The 19,789-nt window shown below is 35.0% G+C and overlaps 1 protein-coding gene across 2 annotated transcripts in view; it reads right to left on the reverse strand.

Annotated features, from left to right (window-relative positions):
* LRP1B (LDL receptor related protein 1B) overlaps positions 1 to 19,789 on the reverse strand; it is a 1,593,459-nt gene that overhangs the window by 543,920 nt on the left and 1,029,750 nt on the right. For both annotated transcript variants that reach the window (XM_032479383.1, XM_032479382.1), the window contains exons 25-27: positions 18,533 to 18,737; positions 9,861 to 10,025; positions 9,323 to 9,567 (exon numbers count right to left, since the gene is read on the reverse strand). In XM_032479383.1, the coding sequence (XP_032335274.1) occupies positions 9,323 to 9,567; positions 9,861 to 10,025; positions 18,533 to 18,737 (615 nt within the window). The remainder of the gene's footprint in view (positions 1 to 9,322; positions 9,568 to 9,860; positions 10,026 to 18,532; positions 18,738 to 19,789) is intronic.

The raw sequence follows: 19,789 nt of genomic DNA on the forward strand, positions 1-19,789 counted from the left end.
ATGCTGATGCAATATAAAATATGTATCATATTTATTTACCTAATAAAACTAAGCTCAAAGCAGAAAATTGTCAGGATCCAATGTATTAGATAAGAAGATTTTTCTCTGCACTCTGTAGGCCTTTTTGATAGTAATTAATATTCATCCTATTAATGAACTTTATTGGTACAAAAATAATCATGAATATAAGAAAACAATGTATCTATTTATAATTTTTCTTTTAGAAAAAAATTTGATATTTTGAGAAAAACTGTCAGAAGGATCTTACAATTAAACACTAATCCCAAATCTTATGTTCTCTTTGACAAATATCTTCAAATTATAATTTTAACATTTGATGTTGAAGAAATAGAATGAATTCCTGATTTAAAATAAAAACATATAACAAAATGTGTGCAAGTAAAAGATGTTCTTATGGCTTTAGTTTTACCAGACTCCAGCAATACTAGGTATGCAGGAATTACTTTCATCAAATTATAATTTATAGATTAATTTCATACTATATTTTTATGAAGTAGAAAAAAAAGTCTAAAAATCTTATCTGATCCTCCACAGATTCCTGTATTTCAAAGAGAAAAAATTTTAAAGCCACAAGTACTATTTCCATTTATTTGTGCACTGTTCTCTGTAAAGAAGTGAACTCAAACTTTTGATATCATATTATATTTACTGGTGAAGTGCATCCTAAAGTACCAATTAACTTTTAGATATTCTAAAGAGGTGACATGTCTTTCTGACTTGCTTGATTTCACTTGATACATAATGTGAAAAAAGAAGCATTTGCATTAGAAAAGTTGCTATTTTTACAATGATTTAATAATCACAAAAACTTTTAATCTAAGACAGTGGTTCACAACCAATGGTAGTGATGGTGAGGGGGGGATTTTGCCCTCCAGAGGACATTTGGGAGACATTTCTGAATGACAGAACTGGGGGTACTACTAGCATCTTAGTGGACAGAGGCCAAGGATGCTAATACACTTCCTACAAGGCAAAAGAGAGCCCCCCTACCCCAATTAAGAATTATCTGGCCCAAAATGTGAAATGTATAGAGGTTGAGAAGTTCTGATCCTGGAGTAGAACAATGGATTCTGCATCTTAATGGATCTGAATAAAGAGCTCTAAATCACTTAGGTTTGTATGACTGAGACAAGTACATCAAACAACCAGTACCAAAAAGGAATTTTGTAATTCCTCTCTTACTAATCTTTTCCACTGCTCCAAGGTAAAGTTTATTATACCGTATTTTAAAAACAGCATTTCATAATGCAGCTAAACTTACTACTTGCATATAAATTTATTTACATTTTAGTTATTTGATATCTGTATTACATTTTGCCAAAGAAATAATGCTAAAATGGCAATTAAGTTTTTTAGGTGAACCAACCAAACCCTTTAATTCATAATATGGTTTGAAGATAATACAGAAAGATTTATTGAGAAACTAAATTAGGTGCTAGTCTATACAACTGGTCCTGGGAGCAGAAGACAATATGTTACAGGAAGGAGGTATAAGAGTAGAAAGCGAGTTCCACTGTGATTTTTTTTATATCAATAGCTGGAATGAGGTAGCAACATATCTTCGGCATTTTTCAACTCTAATTTCTCCTCTTCACTGCTCATTTTGTCTCTCTTACTGGCTCTCAGTATTGCACATGGTTCTAAGCATTTCACGGAAGCTTCATAAGTTTACTAAAATCTCAAAAATTCCCCCTTGCTTTGCTATCACCTGCCTTTTGCTTCACCTCAGTCAGAATTCTCATCCCTTCAAAGCTGCCAATATGAACTACAGACAAAGGTAAAAGCACCTTGATTTAACTGTTTCATACCAGCTTGCCATTCTTAGAAATATTAGTATTTTAAGCTAAGGTGATTTTAAGTTAAAAAAAATATACTGATAGTATATAAATATATGAAATAAAGAGATAGTATAAAATAGTGCAGAAAACAGTATTTTTTAACAGATTTAGAATATGCAGAATGAAAGGCATATATATGTATATACATATATATAGATAGATCAAGAGATGGAGAGATCCAGAGATTGAGAGGGAGAGAATTTGCTTTATATGACAGTCAGTAGTTAAATCTTGACATGATAAACTGTGGAAGTGAACAATTTAAACAACCTGAAAAGATCTGAGACTCACCTCCACCACACTGAAACATAATTTTAAGAGTATTACTTCTTTCCTTAAAACTGTTTATTACTTATATGAAAAATGTTCCTTGGAGTTGAATATTTTAATATCTCCAAATGGAATCCCTCATTCTTCAAGTTTCATAAGTGATATTTCCCCTCCTAAAGGAGCAATAATAGCACTACTATTCTTAAAGTCTATAATCCTTTCTTCCTTTTTTTTTTTTGCAAAACAGAATCAGCCAATTCTCTTACAAATGTTGTCAAGACAAATTTCATTTTCTATAGAAATATTTTCCTGAGGCAATTGGAGGCATTTAAATCATTTCAATGTTAAAACTATTCTTTGAGAATAGAAGCAGCCTGAAATCCTCTTTATAAAGTCGTAACATAATGGGCAAGTGAGAGTGAGATAAAAATTGATAGAAAAAGTAAACGTTCCAAAAATTAAATAATTTATTTATTACAATGTGCTAGAAAATGTGCTGAGTGTTATTTCAAGAAGAGATTCCAAGCGGAGAAGATAAAGAAATATGAAAGAAAATTAAAAAATCAAAACCAAAACAACTGAAGTTGTGATTAAGAAGATCTTTGGGAAGTATGAATTAAAATGTCAGATTAGCAAAATCCTGAGCTCAGCTCCTCCCATGGATTCATCAAAACTACACCTACAGAAAGAATAACTGTCTCTGAGAAGGACCTGAAGAGACTAGTAAAACAGATTTTCTACAATGAAGTACATTAATAAAAGACCACACTGAGATAGGTAGAAAGGATAGAGACAATCTAGTCAGAAGCTACACCCTCAGTGCAGAGGTCCACAACTGGGAGGGCTAGCACAGCTGTACAGATACCCCACGAGGAGCTTGAGGTCCAAGCTCCAAGTCGGGCATCCCACCAAGGGCATCTGCACTGGAAAGATGAGCCGCAGAATGTCTGTCTGTCTCCAGTCAATCCCTTGCACGGATGAAGTCAAGTTTTAGCACCCACATCTGCTCTTCTGACTCCCTTGACCAAACAGTTTTAATGGTTTTGTCCTTCCTTTAGAACAATGGCTCTTAAGGCAGCAGCAGCAGCACGTGGGGAACTTGTTAAAAATGCAACAACTCAAGTCACACCCTAGACTTACTGAAACAGAAAATCTTGGGTAGAGCCCAGAAATTTATGGTTTAATGATTCCTCCAGTAATTTTGATGCATATTTAACTTGACGTAGTTAGAAACTCTCATCCTAGAGGATAAAAATAGACGTTTCTTTGTAAGGGGACCGTTTAGGTCCCACCATAGTTTGATTCCAACCAAATCTTATTTTCCATTTATTCCCTCTGTATCTCTAACTGTTCCACCCCGCAAATGAGGAAATAAGAACCCAGAAGTTAATTCATCTTCCTCAGATAACAAGGTTAGTGAGTGAAAGAGGAATGAACCGAAGTAGGCTAAGCCCAAGGACTTTTTAAGATCACATGCTGCTACCTTTTAAAATATTTACCATACTCTTATGTTCAAAACCCATCCATAATAGTAATATATTGAGCCTACTTATTTATTTTGTCTGTTTTCCTTCTAGACTATAAACTCCTAAAAGGAAAAAATTAGTTTGTTCCATGTGACTGTGTCAATAAAAGTTGGCTCTGTACAGTCATTTGGAGAAATGATACAACAATTCCAAGGAGAATCCCAATAAACACACACTGAGGGTCGACTACCTGTAGAGCACAGTGTTTCAGGCAAGAGCTCTGGGCTCACTCTCCCTGAGGTTAGATTACTGGGCAGTCATTCTCTGACTATAAGACCTTGAGCAAATTACTTAGCATTTCTCTGCCTTAGTTTCTTATCTGTGTTGCTAATGATCATCCTCATGGAATTATGAGAATTAGATGATATTATAACTATTAACACTGTCCTTTAAAGGGCTTAGCTAGACTCTACAGTTAACACAAATAAATAAATGACACTCCTTTACTCAAATATTTTGTAGTCTAGTTGTGTAAATAAGGCAGAATTAGTAAAGTATTCAGTAACTATACATGCTCTAAGTGCTGTAAGATAGTTCTTATGGGGTTAGCCATGAGTGTGGAGAGGGTAAAATCTGAATTATGTAAAGATTTGTCATTGGTATGTGGCTTTGAGTGAAAAAGCCTCTCAGGAAAAGACTTTTTCCTGCACATCTTTGTGCAGATTGAGACTAATACCGTAAAACACTAAATAAAACATGATATAAGTGCATGCCTTCCTTATTATTACAAAGTCATGATGATGAAACCATTTTTATCAATGCTTAATCATGCAAGCCCAGATCTCATTATCCAAACAAAAACTAACATATAGCTCAAAAAAGGTTTATCACAGAACCTTTATGATGTTGTTGCTGTTTTTTTTATATACTCAAAATTTATTCAATTAATAACTGTGCTTTATAAATAAAAATATATTTAGACTAGATGGCTACATCAATGTAAATTATTCATTTTAACCTTAATGGGAAACCTACAATTTTGATGTTCTTGCTTATTATAAAAGTAACAAATCTCTTTATGTAACTTCTGTGTTAAAGGAAATGACATTCTCTTACGCATTTGTTCAGTAAATGGCCATTAAGTATCAACGACATGCCATAAATTGCCAATACACACCATATATAGAAAATAGAGAATTTAGGTTAAAGTGCCCACAGTTATTAGTCCAATTAATGGAATAGGGTGAATATATTATCTTCCAAAACATACTGAGATAAAATGTGATTATTCTAACCAGTGGAAAACTATAGTACACTGCCTGTAAAATTCTAGTCATGAATCTCCCAGTATTTTATGTTCAGATTTTTGCCCTCAGTTCCTGTGGCTGCTGTCACAATAAGACTATGACTTTGTGCCCTTCCTACCTTACTCTATACCACCTGCTCTGCTGCTTTGGCACAGGAGGTGCTGTATGCCCAAACCATCTGCTTCATCTCTGCTCTCTCCCCTCCTCAATATCCTCTTCACTTTAACATCGTAACTACATGGCTAATACATAAATCCTGTCATTTCTAATTAGAAATATTTGGATCTGGCACCAAAAAATAAAGGCAACAAGAGCAAAAATTAACAAATGGGACTATATCAAACTCAAAAGCTTCTAAACAGCAAAGAAAACCATCAACAAAATGAAAAGGCAACCCACGAAATGGGAGAATGTATCTGTAAATCATAAATCTAAAAAGGGGTTAATATCCAAAATATGCTAAAAACTCATACAACTTAATATTTTAAAAAAATCCAATTGAAAAATGGACAGAAGACCTGAAAAGAGATTTTTTTCCCAAGGGAGACATACAGATAGCCAGCAGGCATGTGACGATCACTGCCAAGGAAATGCCAATCAAAACCACAAAGAGATAACACCTCACACCTGTCAGAATGGCTATTACCAAAAAGACAGGAAATTACAGGTGTTGGTGAGTATGTGGACAAAAGGGAGCCCTTATGTACTGCTGGTGGACATGTTAATTGGAGCAATCACTATGGAAAATATTAGGGAGGTTCCTCAAAAAATTAAAATTAGAACTACCATATGATCCAGCAATTTTACTTCTGGGTGTTTATCTAAATGAAAAGACTAACTTGAAAAGATATATGCATTCCTATGTTCATTACAGCATAACTGACAACAGCAAAGATAGGGAAACAGCCTAAGTGTCTACTGACAGATGAATGGATACAGAAGTTGTGATATATACACACACACACACACACACACACACACACACACATTGTGTTATTAAACATCTCTTGAAACAACTAAAAGAAACAACATAGAAATGCTTGTTGCTCTGGGAGCTGGAAACGTAGGTATAAATTTTTTTATTCCGTTTTTCTGCATCCTATAACTTATTTGTAATGAGCAAATATTATTTTATAATGTTAAATAAACTTTTAAACATGCCTTTAACTACTACAACCACAACTTTTACACTGTGCACTGTGTGTGTGAGGAGTGAAGTAACCTGAGTGTGGAAAGAACAGATGTGGTGTCTACTTCTCTGACTACATCTGAGTTCTTTTGAGAGCGCCACAATACTGCTCTCCTTCAGAGTTGCAATTCACATTTTTACTAGTATTTTTTAATTAAAAAACCAGTATGATTAGAAAAGTATAATGCTAAGGTCATTACAAATAATTTACCTGTTAGAAAAAGGGTTCAAAAATGACTTAAAAAGTAATATAACCAAAATTTCAACAAAAGGGGGCTAAGAAAATTATATGATTGCAACTGTTACTTCTTACCATTTTACTTATGTGTATAAATAACACACAGCACTGATTATGTATGAGACACTGTTGTAGGAACTTTTCACATAGTAAGTCCTGTTTGATATGCTTATATTAAATGACAAACTCATGTCTACTAGATACATGGATGTAGATCCTATTATTTCTAGTTTACAGATGGCGGAACTGAGGCACAGAAAGCTTAAATAAACTGCCCAACATCATACAATTAATAAATTTCAGGGATGGGATTGGAACCCAGGCAGCCTGGCTCCAAGACCATGCCCTTAACTCTAAGTTCAGCTCCCTTGTACTACAAAAAAATTTTTTTTTAAATTAGATTTAAAATACCCACTATTGCTCCTTTATATTGTTTATGTTTAAGCTTTGATTAGTTTCTTCTTAATTCCATATAACAACCTTAGGTGCCAAAAAAATCTAAAATTGATTTTCTTTTTAAAAAGTTCTACCTAAGTGTCCAATAACCAAACTGGAAACTTATTTTAAGAAAACTGGTGTTAAAACTTTTATTAATTTCCTACTTGGAGGATTACATAATGTCAAATATTTCTAATCTTTATTTCTTTAATTTGTAAAACATATTTCAATTTTATAGCACTGAATATCATGTATTTTTAAAACCTATTATTTTTTATAAACCTCACATTATTATTCACCAGAAAATAGGGGGCTATTACTATTACACTTCTGTTAATGCTGAACCTTTGTCACCATTTTCACTGTAATTCGGAACTTGGTAATAAAATAGTCAATACATGTCTTTTTTTTTTTTTTTCTTCTGCGTTAATTCACAGAAGCAGATAAACAGGATGGATAATGATTGTACATGCTCAGTGATCTTTATAACGGGGAAAGGAAGAATATTCTCTGATCGTTCTCACAGTTGGAAACTGACTGAATTTCATTTAGGAAATAGCACATTCTTGTCATAGGTGACATTCTTTAGAAGTATATAAAGAGTAGAGGAGCTGTCCTGAATTCTGGGAAAATATGTTACATTAGCCTCACAGTAAAAGCTTCCTTATTTTATGCAAAGTGGGGAAGTCACATAGAAATCATCTTTTGAGTTAGGTAAAGATGTCAAGAAAATCTCCTCTCAACCAATGAATTACATAGTTTGTCTCACTTCCTTTCTATGTGAAAATGTCAGGAAAGCTTGAAATCACCACGTTTCTCCCCATTCTATGAATCCTCTAGGAGTCATATAATTGTGGCCATATCAATTAGTCATGAATCAATAAAATACACTGATTCTATTTTGGGAGAGGGAAATGATATAATCCACAGACCCAGGCCATTTTTCATGGTCCAATTCATTAAAATTACTCAAAACATAAAAACTAGAGTTCCTACAAAAGACCAAACAATCTGGGATACAAAAAGATATATGTACATACTTTTGCATTTATAAAAATTAAAACGAATCCCATAAGTGTTTATCTGCATACAGCCTATGTGACTAGATATTTCTCCATGCTGGAGGAAGTTTTTAGAGAAGAGTATCTTTTAACTAGTGGCACATTCTGATCAGAATCATGATTTCTTGTCTTATTTCAACTTAGTTAAAACCAGCATATTTACTGAATGTCTTTTAGGCACAAAAATGACTAAGCTATATTTTATCCCTTGAATGTCCTCATGCTTTGCAAAAGTTTTGTAATAGAAAGAATAAAGGAGCTAAGGGTAAGAGGAAAGGATTAAAGAGATTTCTCACACAGTTTAGGATGTATAGAAACTCCCATGTGACAAAGAAGAATCAATTATACGAGAAAATTGAAACTGAGAAATTGAGAGTATCTGGGAAGAGAACTAGATTCAATCAGACTAAGTCAGAGAGAGGGCACAAAATATTTTACAGATGAGGAAATGCTGGTAGGAGAAATAGTATCAAGGGAAAATGAAAGCCAAGTATGGAAGAAAGACAAAGGATAGAATTTTTCAACCACAGAGGTGAGTATTTTTAGTCAAGTCTCAGAAAGGACAGTATAACATGAATTTAAAATAAGGCTTGAAGTATGGTCCAGAAAGACCAGAAACGCCAGTGAAGTGGCAGATCTGCTCCCTCTACACTGAAAGAGGGAGAAAAGGAGAAAACGTATTCTCTGAAGGAAAAAATCTGTCATTTGGGTATCATGTCTCAATAAAAATATGCTAATGGTAAAGGGAGCATCATTTGCATTGGAATGAGATTTCCATAGATGATGACATATGCTGTGATGGAGAAGAGTCAGGCAAGAGGTATAAAAGAATGAGCCAATGTTATAGCTAACAGTTATGGTATCCCAGAAAAGAAAGAAAAGACAAAGACATGTGAGGCTAAGAATTAAGAGCATTTGACAAGGACTGAGTGGAGGGAATGAAATCACAAAACCAAGGTAGAGATGACTGCTGACCAACTGTGGAAAGCACGGGGATAGGTAGCACCCCTGTCCACGTGAACTGAATTCTCTTAAAACGGAAAAGCTCAAAGCAAATGGTTTATCCTTTATCACGCACCGTTCCCTCTCCTTCCAATATACCACACAGTGACCACTTGGGGGCTAATATCAGTGTGTGCTTGGTGTCTTCCTCTAAGTTACTCATCATATTTAGGTAACAGGTTCCAAATCCAAAGACCTTTTGCAAATTCCCACAGTTGTCTTTTTTGATGCAATAGCAGTGACTAAAATTTTGAAGACTTAGTGTAAATCCTTTAATTTGTGATTTCTCTATTTCTATGTAAAAGAAATAAAAACAGAAAGAAAAAAATCCTAAGCTAATTAAAATAAAGGCTAGAACCACTTCCATCATACAACACATAAAATATTAATAACTATTAACTTATAGAAGTTACTTTACAGTTTAAGTATTATATGATTAAAGTGAACCTAGTTTCCACAGTTTCTGGTGATTCGTTTATAACGAGCACTTACCCTGCGGTTGACGACTGGGATGGTATATCTGAAGGTCAAATGGCTGTGCGCTGGTTTTCTGAATCACACTGACATTCTGCCCTGTCCACTTATTGGCTTTTGACAATGTGTTGGTCCTCCAGTCCGTCCAATAGACATCACTCCCATACAGAGACACAGCAAAGGGATGAGAAAGGTACTCATGACCCCGGATGATTTCTATCATGCCCGTTCCATCATAGAGGGCTGAGTAAATGGCATCTGACCTACAGAAAAGTACATACATCAGCAGGACATCAAAACACATTCAGATAGTCCAGTGATGTGATTATATCATTTAGATAAATGTCAGGGAAAAACTGAATAAAAATATTTTGATGGATCTATATCATATTTGCAGAAAGGTTTAAAAAAAAAAGCCATCATAAGAAAAACAAACAAAAATCGCCATCAATTTCAATGTGTGTTGATGCATGAATGTTAGAACACATTTTGATTTTTTAAATATTACCTAATGGAGGTAACAGAAAATAGAGGGGAAAAAAATCATTTTTTAAACCTGGCATCTGTCCAAACTATCCTTTTTTCAAAGTGGTCCACAGTAAGTCCATTAGGCCAAGCCCCCGTTTTCATGTCTTTGTAGATGGTTTTTCTCCCAGCACCACTCATAGAGGCAGATTCAATGCGAGGAAAATTGGCATCCCAATCTGTCCAGAAGAGAATTCTGAAGAAAAAGAAATAATGCTATTTTTTCAGTCATTCATGTCATGAGTATTTATTGAGTGCCTACTACATCCTAGGTGCTGGCTAGGTACATAATCACAAGAGAAACAGATGCATTATCTCCCTTCGTGGGGCTCAGAGTGGAGGAGACAGACTAAATCACCACATGAATGTATAATTATAGCTTCTGAAATATGTTGAAGAATAATTTTGTTATGAGAGAGAAATAGTAGGTGAGTGATCTACTTAGAGAAGGTGATTGGGGAAAAAAAGCACTTTAAGGGGGTGATACTTACACTCCTCTAAAAGATGAGAACAGTATAAAGAACACGACATACCAAATAAATGGCAGATACAAAGGCCCTGACAGGGGAAAGAAAGTGGGTGACTTGAGGAATAGAAATAAGGCCAGTGTATCTGACGTGGTGAGGGAGGAGGAAAAGGGAAGGAGGTGAAGTTGAAGAGGCTGATCTTATGGATCTTATAGGATAAAGCAGTTATTTGGGATTTTATTCCAAGCAGCAGATTTAAGCAGGGGAGGAACACAGTATCATATGTAAATGGATCACAGCAAGGCAGTTGTATGCACATATGAGGTGCTTTTTTTAAAGGACGGGTGAAGACGGTAGTGGTCTGGCATATGATGGCAGCAGTAGCAGTGAATGGTAGAAGTGAATGGATTCAAGGAACATTGCGGAGGTAGAACTAACTGCCGGGGATAGCTGGATGTAGGGAATGAGGCAGAGAACAGAATCATGGGAGACTGTCGGTTTCTTGTTTTGGTGTACTCAGAGGCAGGACAGGAAGAGGGTGTGCAGGGACTGCGTTAAGTGGAATGGGAAAAACGGAAGAGGAAGAGATTTTAAGAGCTGGGAATTGAGTGTGGTTGTGTGTGGACAGCAATGGAAAGTTTAGTTTTGGATTTTTTGATCTTTAGATTTCAGACATCAAAAAGGAGATTTCCAGGAAGCTGAGTGGTATGCCAGGGGGAAGTTCTGAGAAGGCGGCAGAGCTAGAGACATGAATTTGAAAGTCATCTGTACAGAGATGATATTTAAATTTACATGAACAGGACAGATCTTATGAAAGAGGATGTAGTAGGAAAAGAGAAGGAAATCATACACTGATATATACAAGCATGTAATTGTTAAAACGTAGTTTTTAAATTAAATACTATTTATAACTTGACAAATTAATTGTGTATAACAGTTTCACACAATAGCTACCAAATGTTTCATGTAGTGCATTTGATTTCTAAGGCTCTCAGGTAATGGACAGTTTATGTTTAATTGACAGTGGGCTAAACTGCTGATGTGTGTTTCTATAGTATATATAATACACATTTTATACATACATATATATACACACACGTAACAATTTCACAATCATTAACACTAGCTAATTTTTTTGAGTGTTTACTATATGCTAAATGCTACTTTCAATGCTTTATATAGATTATATCATTTAATCCACCATGAGGCCATGGCTAAAGTTATCCATGTTTCACAGATGAGAAAACAAGCTTAGAGAAGTTAAATGCCTGACCAGGGTACACAGCTAGCGAGTGGCAGATGGAGCTGGGAAACTGGATAGCTTAACTTCCATTCTCATGATTTTAACATCTAACTCTTTAATGTCACGTCTATAAATAAAATAACAAAGGTAGAGCATTTGGCGTGGGAGTAAGAACATGGTTGGTAGTCGATAAATCGGTAAACTCTTTTTCTACCTTGGTAGTAGAACCAAGCCAGTGGGTAGTGTAGAGATTTGGGAAGGGAGAATGCAGAGAAATGGAGGGACGGTGGCAATCCAATAAATTTTCCTTTTATTAGCTCTGACAACAGTTTGGTGAGAAAGAGTAAAGTTATTGGTAAAAAAAAAAAAACTTTGTTTTCATTATAATTGTATATAGTTTTGCTATTTTTCAATCCTTCTATTATTTTGAATGATCCTTAGATATATGAATTTAGTGGATTATCTTGGAAAAATGAAACAATCCTCTGGAACAAAATCAAAACACAATTCTAACTTTCTCCTTTTTTAAAAAAATTCTATCTATTTAAGGATATGTATAATGATATAAACTAAGCATCATGACTTCAATTTTTGAGAAGTATATCATCTCTTATAGGATATAGGAATTACAAATATGAAATGATTAGAAGACAATATAAAACATTATACAATAAATGTAGTAAGTATATGTATTAAAAGTCTGTGGTAAACAGGGAAGGAAGATACTGATCTTTTTTTAAATTTATTTTAAACTTTTTTTTAATGGAGGTACTGGAGATTGAACCCAGGACCCCATGCATGCCTTGCACTCCGCCACTGAGCTATTCCCCAGACCCCACATTGACCTTCTTTATGAGTTTGGGTTCCCACCCAACTTAATCACTAGACATTCAAAATGTCATTAAATAATTGTGTCAGTGTTGAATAGTGGCAACGTATATATTTTTGTGTCAGACAAGCTTGGAGTCAAGTTTGAGATCTGTCGCTGGCTGCGGCATACTTAATCTCAGACTCCATTTGCTCATCTGTAAATGGAAACTATAACAGTAACACTGGTCACGAGTATTTGATGAGGTAACGGATGTAACCAATTTAGCACACAATGTCCAGCACATAGAAAGCACTGGTGTTTGCACAAGCATCCACATGTATATTCACAGAGAATATTTTTTCAAGGCAAAATTTCAAAGTTGTTCCAAACTATTAACGAAATGGGGAGAGAGACAGAGACAGACAGGTGGGGTAGAGGCAAGGAAGGGAAAGAGAAAATGAGAATTAATATTAATGTCAATGTTTAAATGTTATAATAGCACGTAGATGAAGGTACATTCATTTTTTTTTAAAGTAAGCATGAAACAAAACCATGAGAAAAAATTTCAGAAGAGTAGGTCATAAGGATAGGTTTATCTCACACAGTAGCTCTCAAAAAAATGAGTTTATATTTAAAAAAAAAACAAAACAAGGTTTTTGTTTCATGGGCAGCTGTAGGAGTTTCCACAGCTCTGAAGGTGGGAACATATCCACACAAAAAAAATCTAAATTATTTATTGTTTAACCTCCAAGCATTTGAAAAAATAAACTGCTGGGGAAGGCTAAAGATGAACATTAATAGGTCAGAGGACAATGTATTGATAATGGGTGAAGCTGGGTGACAGATATGAGGGAGTTTATTTTACAATTTCTTCTATTTTGTGTATTCAAAAATTTCTATAACAAAAATTTTAAAATGTAACTAACTCAAAATTAAATAAACAGACAATTTTTAAAATGTATCAGAAAACATTTATTAAATCTTATTGTTTGGAATCTTTTTTCTGAAAAGACAATTTTAAAGATAGGATTATTCTGTATGAGAAAATGCTGATTATATGGAAATATCAGTAACGTATATTGCTTATAAGTTATTTCATATATAATCTGTTACCAATTAAATAGAAAATAAAACAAAGCTTAATTTATATAAAGCTGGTAGGCTAACTGGTTTAGTAGGTGAATATATTTCTTGAAAACAATGAATATGAAATGAAATATGTGTCTCACTTCAAATTTAACTTTGGACACACACATCTCTTCACTGACACCAGGTTATTTGTCAGCTTCCCTTTAAATTTAATATTAAAAAACTAAGATTTATAGTAGAAGCAATAACATCGATCAAACTTACGGTGTTATCTTGACAAACAAGGTAAAGAAAAGAGATTGGCAAGTTTGAAAACGATTAGGAAAAGTAATCCATGAAAACAAACACAGTGAATGAGAGTCACAGGTAGTCTGAGTGTTGTGGATAAGCCATCGCTACACCTAGACCCGCTCTGATTGATGACCAGAAGGCTTCAGAAGCATTGTCTGTGCCTGTGTAACAAATAGAGAATTGAAGTCTTCCTTTTAACTTTCTACTTTGTTCTGCCTTATGTGGTTGTGGCAATTCCAACATGCATGTTAGTGACCCCGCAATTCTGCATTCTCTATATGTAGGTTTACCAGAAAAAGGCACTGTGGCCTTTCAAACAGTAGCCATAGAAACATGTGGGACAATCTGAGGAACTATGAGTGCTCCCTTCATTTCTTCACTAAACATAGCAGCGTTAAGCTGCTTCTTCTGCAGTGGTCACTATATTCCTAATCGTTCATCAATTTGCTTGGGAAATTTCCAACACTTGTTATAAAAAAACTCTTCTAGAATTAGTTCCCCTATAAACGTTCTTAACCTTGCCATAAGTCAGTTTACAATCAATTTAAAAAGCTGATTTCAAGGATCATTGTTTCATAAAATTCCAGACACTCTTTTGTATACTTTACAATATGGTGTTTTAAAAGAATCATTTTTCCCTTATTACTTTCTTTTTAAGGTTAAAAATGCATTAGCATTTCAATGACTGCATTATTTCTTCAAGTATTCAAAGACTGAATATCCTTTTATATAGGATGTATGGAAATGTTCAGCTACAAAAGCGACTACACTCTACTGATTCTACAATTCCTGCATTCACAGGTTAGTCTGTATCGGGATTAAGCTGAGTCAATGGACCACGAACAACCTGTACCATTACGGGCACGAAAGGGCTATTATCATCTGTCAGGTCAAGCTGTAGAAGGAGAAAATAAAGCATCTTGGCAAAAAATAGAGGTTACTTATCTATAATCTCTAGGTCTTCTAAAACCAACACTGTTTATATTAGTTTCATTTAAAACGCTCCCAGATAAAATTAAAATTTTATTTAGATGTCTCACTAATCTTCACAATTACTTTCTCTGCTTTCACCAACTGCAATTGCCGTAGCAGAGTCCACTTATTATGACAAACGGAAACTAAACACAAGCGATGGTGCAGGAGCACGCTGTGCAGCTGAACGAAAGTCAAGGCAGTAAAAGTTTAAGAACTGACGTAAGTGCCCTGTAGATTCTAAACTCCCTGGTGCTTGTTACTCCCTGATAATAAGCTTGATGTTTAGGGGAGATTCATGCACTCTTTCAGGTCACCTTAGCAATAAATGTATTCCTTTAAAATGGAATGAAAGAAAAATGGCTCCTCCCTAAGATTCCCAATTTACCATCTTGGAAAAACTTGTCACTTGACAGTGGGTCAAAACCCAGAATACTGAAGGAAAGGTGCGTGATAGCAAAGATGTCTTATAATGTAAAACAAAAGCCTGTGGATTGTATGTTGAGGAGGCAAAGTAGCCAATTAAAAACATTGCTTTTTTGTCATTTGTGAAAAAGGTCACAAAGACCTTCATTGCTTTAGGAAACACTTGTGATGTAAATGTGTTTTATGGGGCTAGTGTTACAGCCTTTTTTTTTCTTCCACTGTGCTCAGGAGCAAAGAGGCTGGTTGCAAACTTTTTCTTTTCATTCCTTACTGTAGAAGTTTAAAGCATTACCCATTAGCTATATTTTACTGTACACTTCACTCTTTAAGGTGTATCCTTGAGTTCCTGTAAGTTACATGTAAACGAAAAGTCTAACGTATGCATCAATTAGTTTAACAAGCACATACCGAGCACAATTATATATATCAAGGGCAGTGAAGGATTTCATACATTTGGAAGCCACTCTGCCATCAGAAAGCTTAGGATTTAGCAGGAAAGATAATAGTATTTACACAAATTATATTTCTTGAAAAATTATCCAGTGGGTTTATCCTAGAATCAAATTTTTCAAAAGAAGTTTAAATGCCTTTGGAACTCCTAAAATTTTGATTCACAGCTTCCTTTTGTATTTCATGAATAATTTGAAAAATAAGGGGACAGTTATTTTTACTATGCTCTCAGCCAACTTTATGAAAGTTCCAGTTCATAGACATTTTTAAACAAGTATTTAAACACTTGTTTAAGAATGTCTATGAAATTTTTACCAAAATACCCAATAAACCTGAAAATATTCTAATATTTGCATTCTATTTTAAAATTTAATTGCTACATTTAATTTTTATTTATTTAATTATATTTTTTGTTTTGTTTTGTTTCATTTGTTTGAGGGAGGTCATTAGGTATTTATTTATTTTGAATTTGAACCCAGGACCCTGTGCATGCCCTACCACTTAGCTGTACCCTCCCCACCAACTGCTACATTTTAAATTTAAATTTACAACTAGGCTATAAAGGAGTTTAATGAATCTCATATCTGAATCATATCAAACTTTTATAAAATAATGTTTAACAATAAAAGTTCTGTCATAACAATGATAGCCAAGCCTGTAAAACTTTTAATTTAATTTAAATTATGAATGAATTATTACTGTCATTTAAACTTTGGTCATTTACACCAGAAACAATTTTATAAGTTTCATTTCTTTACCCGTTAAATAAAATTATTAGCACTGTAATTATCTTAATTAGCCTGACACTTCTGTAGTAGCAATTAGCAATGGAAGGCATCAACTTTCTCAGAAGCATTATCAGGCTTTCCCTCCTCAGAGGCTGGCTTTCTATATAATGTCCAACTCTCAAAGAATATTTTACTTCTGGACATACTCTTATATCACTGAAACAGTGTCTGATATTTTCATTTAAATAACATTTGTGGGTTGTGTGTCTTTTGTAAAGTTCCTGTTTTTTCCTCTCTCAGGTTGGATGTTTCCCAAACAGAGATAAATAGGTTTATGCTAAGCGTTGTCAGTTCAAAGCTTTAAAAAAATGAAACTTCAGCTCCCAGCTCTACTGCTTTATTTGATTAGACTATTTTCAAAATGTTCATACACCTGTCCTGTTTATTTGTTTTTTTCTCCCTGTGTGCCATCTGTAATTTGGGAAGCATTCATAGTTCCCCTATCATGTTGGTATACTTGCTAAAACTACAACTTTCTCCGAAATATCACTTTCCCTTACAAAGAAAGTTTTTTTGTGTGTGTGCAGATCAGGTGCTGGTACACCTTAGACAAGTCTAAGAGGTGAAAATTTCACACCCGTAGTTGTTACATTGAGGGTAAAACCTCTGCTGATGGTGGACTTCTGTGGGAAGTAAGGGGTCAGGAGTGGCAATCTACTTGTCACCTCGAGGACCATCTGTTTGAAAAAAGGAATTTCTCATTAAACAAAGCTGATCTCTTCCTGATGAACTATTTTTACAGGAGGTCTGGAGTGAAATCGGCAAAGCGTAAACTGTAAATTGGAGAACACACCTCCAGACTTAACGATACAGCTACCGCTCTGTCCGCTGCTGCTAGATCTTCTTTTTCGAAAGCAGTCAGAAATCCAGAGTTGTAGGCAAAATCTCTCAGTATTTTAAATTTTGGCCAGTAATCCAAAAAAAATGTAAAACACCGTGGAAAGTAAGGCAAACACATCAATGAGGGTTGCCAGTTTGGGACCTTAGTCAAGACAAGCTGCCTCGCCCCTTTCATTCCTGTATCTGATTGAGGAAAAGGAAAGCAAACCCATTTCCCAGCCTATTGATTTCTGAGTCTTGGGCACAATCAAGAGAGTGTGGGCCAGGAAGCTGACTTACACACAGGCTCCCTTTTCTCCTCTGCATCTCATTAAACTCCCTCCTGGCTGGCTCCCCTTTTGGACAGGTCCCCCTAGACTCTGTATTACTTAAAGGTATAGAGCCTAAAGGATTGTCTTCCTACCACCCTTTAGATTTGACAGTACTTCGGATTTACAAAATCATTACCAAGGAAATAAATAACTAACTGTGATAACAAAGTATTCCCATGTAGGTGAGTTATATATTCTCTTCCACACTTTTACCATCTCCTCAAAGCAACCTAATTATAAAGATAGTCTTATCTTTGATTTACAAAAGAGAGAAGTGAAATCAAGGGAAGATAATACACTTGAGTAGCTTCCCCAGGGGCTAAGTGACTGTGGAGGACTGTAGCCCTCGTTTTCTGGCTCCAAATCCAGTGTCTCTCTCCCACTCTTCCACAAAGGCGCACAGGGACACAGTGGGGGTAGTGATCTGAGTTGTACATTTGATGCTGTTTTCCAGAATCACATGCCTTGTCTTTCAAATGTCCCAACAGTCAGCATCTCACCACTGGGCTCCTTCAAGCTTATTCTAATTTTCTTTTAAAACTAACTCCAAGCGCACACAAATTTAAATAAAGGGTGGGGTGGATGACATCTGTGACTGGACCTAAAACTGGTCCTATGATTTGCAAGCATTAGAAACAATTACAGCATCTCTTTGGCAGGTAAAAAAAAAAAGACAAAATCATTAAATTCATGCCTCCAAATAGAGTTACATTCCAAAGAGTTACAATAGCTACCAAAAGGGCCTACATTCAGGAAAAAAAATTATATCCTGTAAAAGTACCTATGCAAGCAATCTGATAACCAAACTCACGGTAATCAATGTAAACAGGCTGGTACATATATACACATAAACACATACATACATACACATATAAATACACACACACGTGTACATACATATACACATGCACAAATTAAGCACTTTGACTCATAACTTATGAGATAATTGAATTCAATATTAACTTGAAAAATTATTTTCTAGGCCAAAGTAAATCTGAAAGGCAAACTTCTTTACCCATATCTGGGGTCCAAAGCGATGGCCCTGGGGTGTTCCATGGCTCCCGCTATTAGTGTAGTTCTTAAGGAACCATCTAGTTTGGCCACTTCAATTTGGTCCAGGTTGCTGTCTATCCAGTAGATGTTGCCCGCTATCCAGTCAACTGTCAGGCCTTCTGGGGTAGCCAGGCCGTGCTCCACAATGACTTCAATAGCACTGACCCCTACAAAAAAAAGAAAACCAACGCTTGTACCAACTCAAAGAACCTGCTAAGCACAAAGGAAAAGTCCTAATTATCAGCAACATTAAGTATTTATTATTACATTAACTTTGAGAGATGTAGTGCAGAAGTGTTCCCTGGCACAGAGGAAAACAAGAAGGCCCCCAATGTAGAATTGCTAATCTTTCACAGCAGAGATTTTTTAATCTCTTAAGTCCTCTCAGTGACAGGTAGCAGAATTTTTAAACAACTCCGAGGTGAATAACAATGTCTAGGTTGCAAAAAAAAGTTATTTCTTGTTTCTGACTTTTTAGGCAGAACAAGGGATTTTGGAAATAATAATGATGTGCTGATTAAACTCAGTGTAACTTAATTCAAACAATCTTCAGGGGTAGAATGAAAAGAAAACGTCCACCTGGGGCAACATGCATTGTAGCGAGGCAGCACCCACTCTTTTCTGAAGTATGACTGATGAGACCTGTTACTGCATTTAACCTTAACAAAGACAAGCCCCAAATCACACAATCCTCCCCAACCCCCACGATCGAGCCACGAGATCCGAAAGAAATAACCCGCTCGCAAATGAAAGAAGACAGCAATAGTGTGGTCTAAAGAAAAATTATCAATTTGGTAGTACCCAGCAATATTATGTATCTACTCCTTAATTTCTTTTGAAATTAAAAAAAAATAAATATTTAAAACACTTTTTCTAGTAGGATGACTCTTCATAATTTATGACATCAATAAGGCTTTTGTTAGACATTTTAACAGTGTTTTTTTAAAAAACAGTTAACCATTTAAAGTCATGGATGTAAATCCTTAATCTGAAATCAGTATATTGCACTATGATATAAGACAAACATGCACACATCATAATTATATTGTGTGTCCAAATACTTCATTTTTCAAAAATGGCAAAGGTGATTTAAAGAGGAATTTAGATTTTGTTGGCAATACCTGGCCATTGGAATGCTACACAGATCTAAATTTTCAAGAGAATTATTACATGTGTTTATCTCAAAGCCTTGCTACTTAACAAAGGCCCACAAGGACAA

This window comes from Camelus ferus, chromosome 5, assembly GCF_009834535.1.
Source record: "Camelus ferus isolate YT-003-E chromosome 5, BCGSAC_Cfer_1.0, whole genome shotgun sequence".
Taxonomy (NCBI): domain Eukaryota; kingdom Metazoa; phylum Chordata; class Mammalia; order Artiodactyla; family Camelidae; genus Camelus; species Camelus ferus.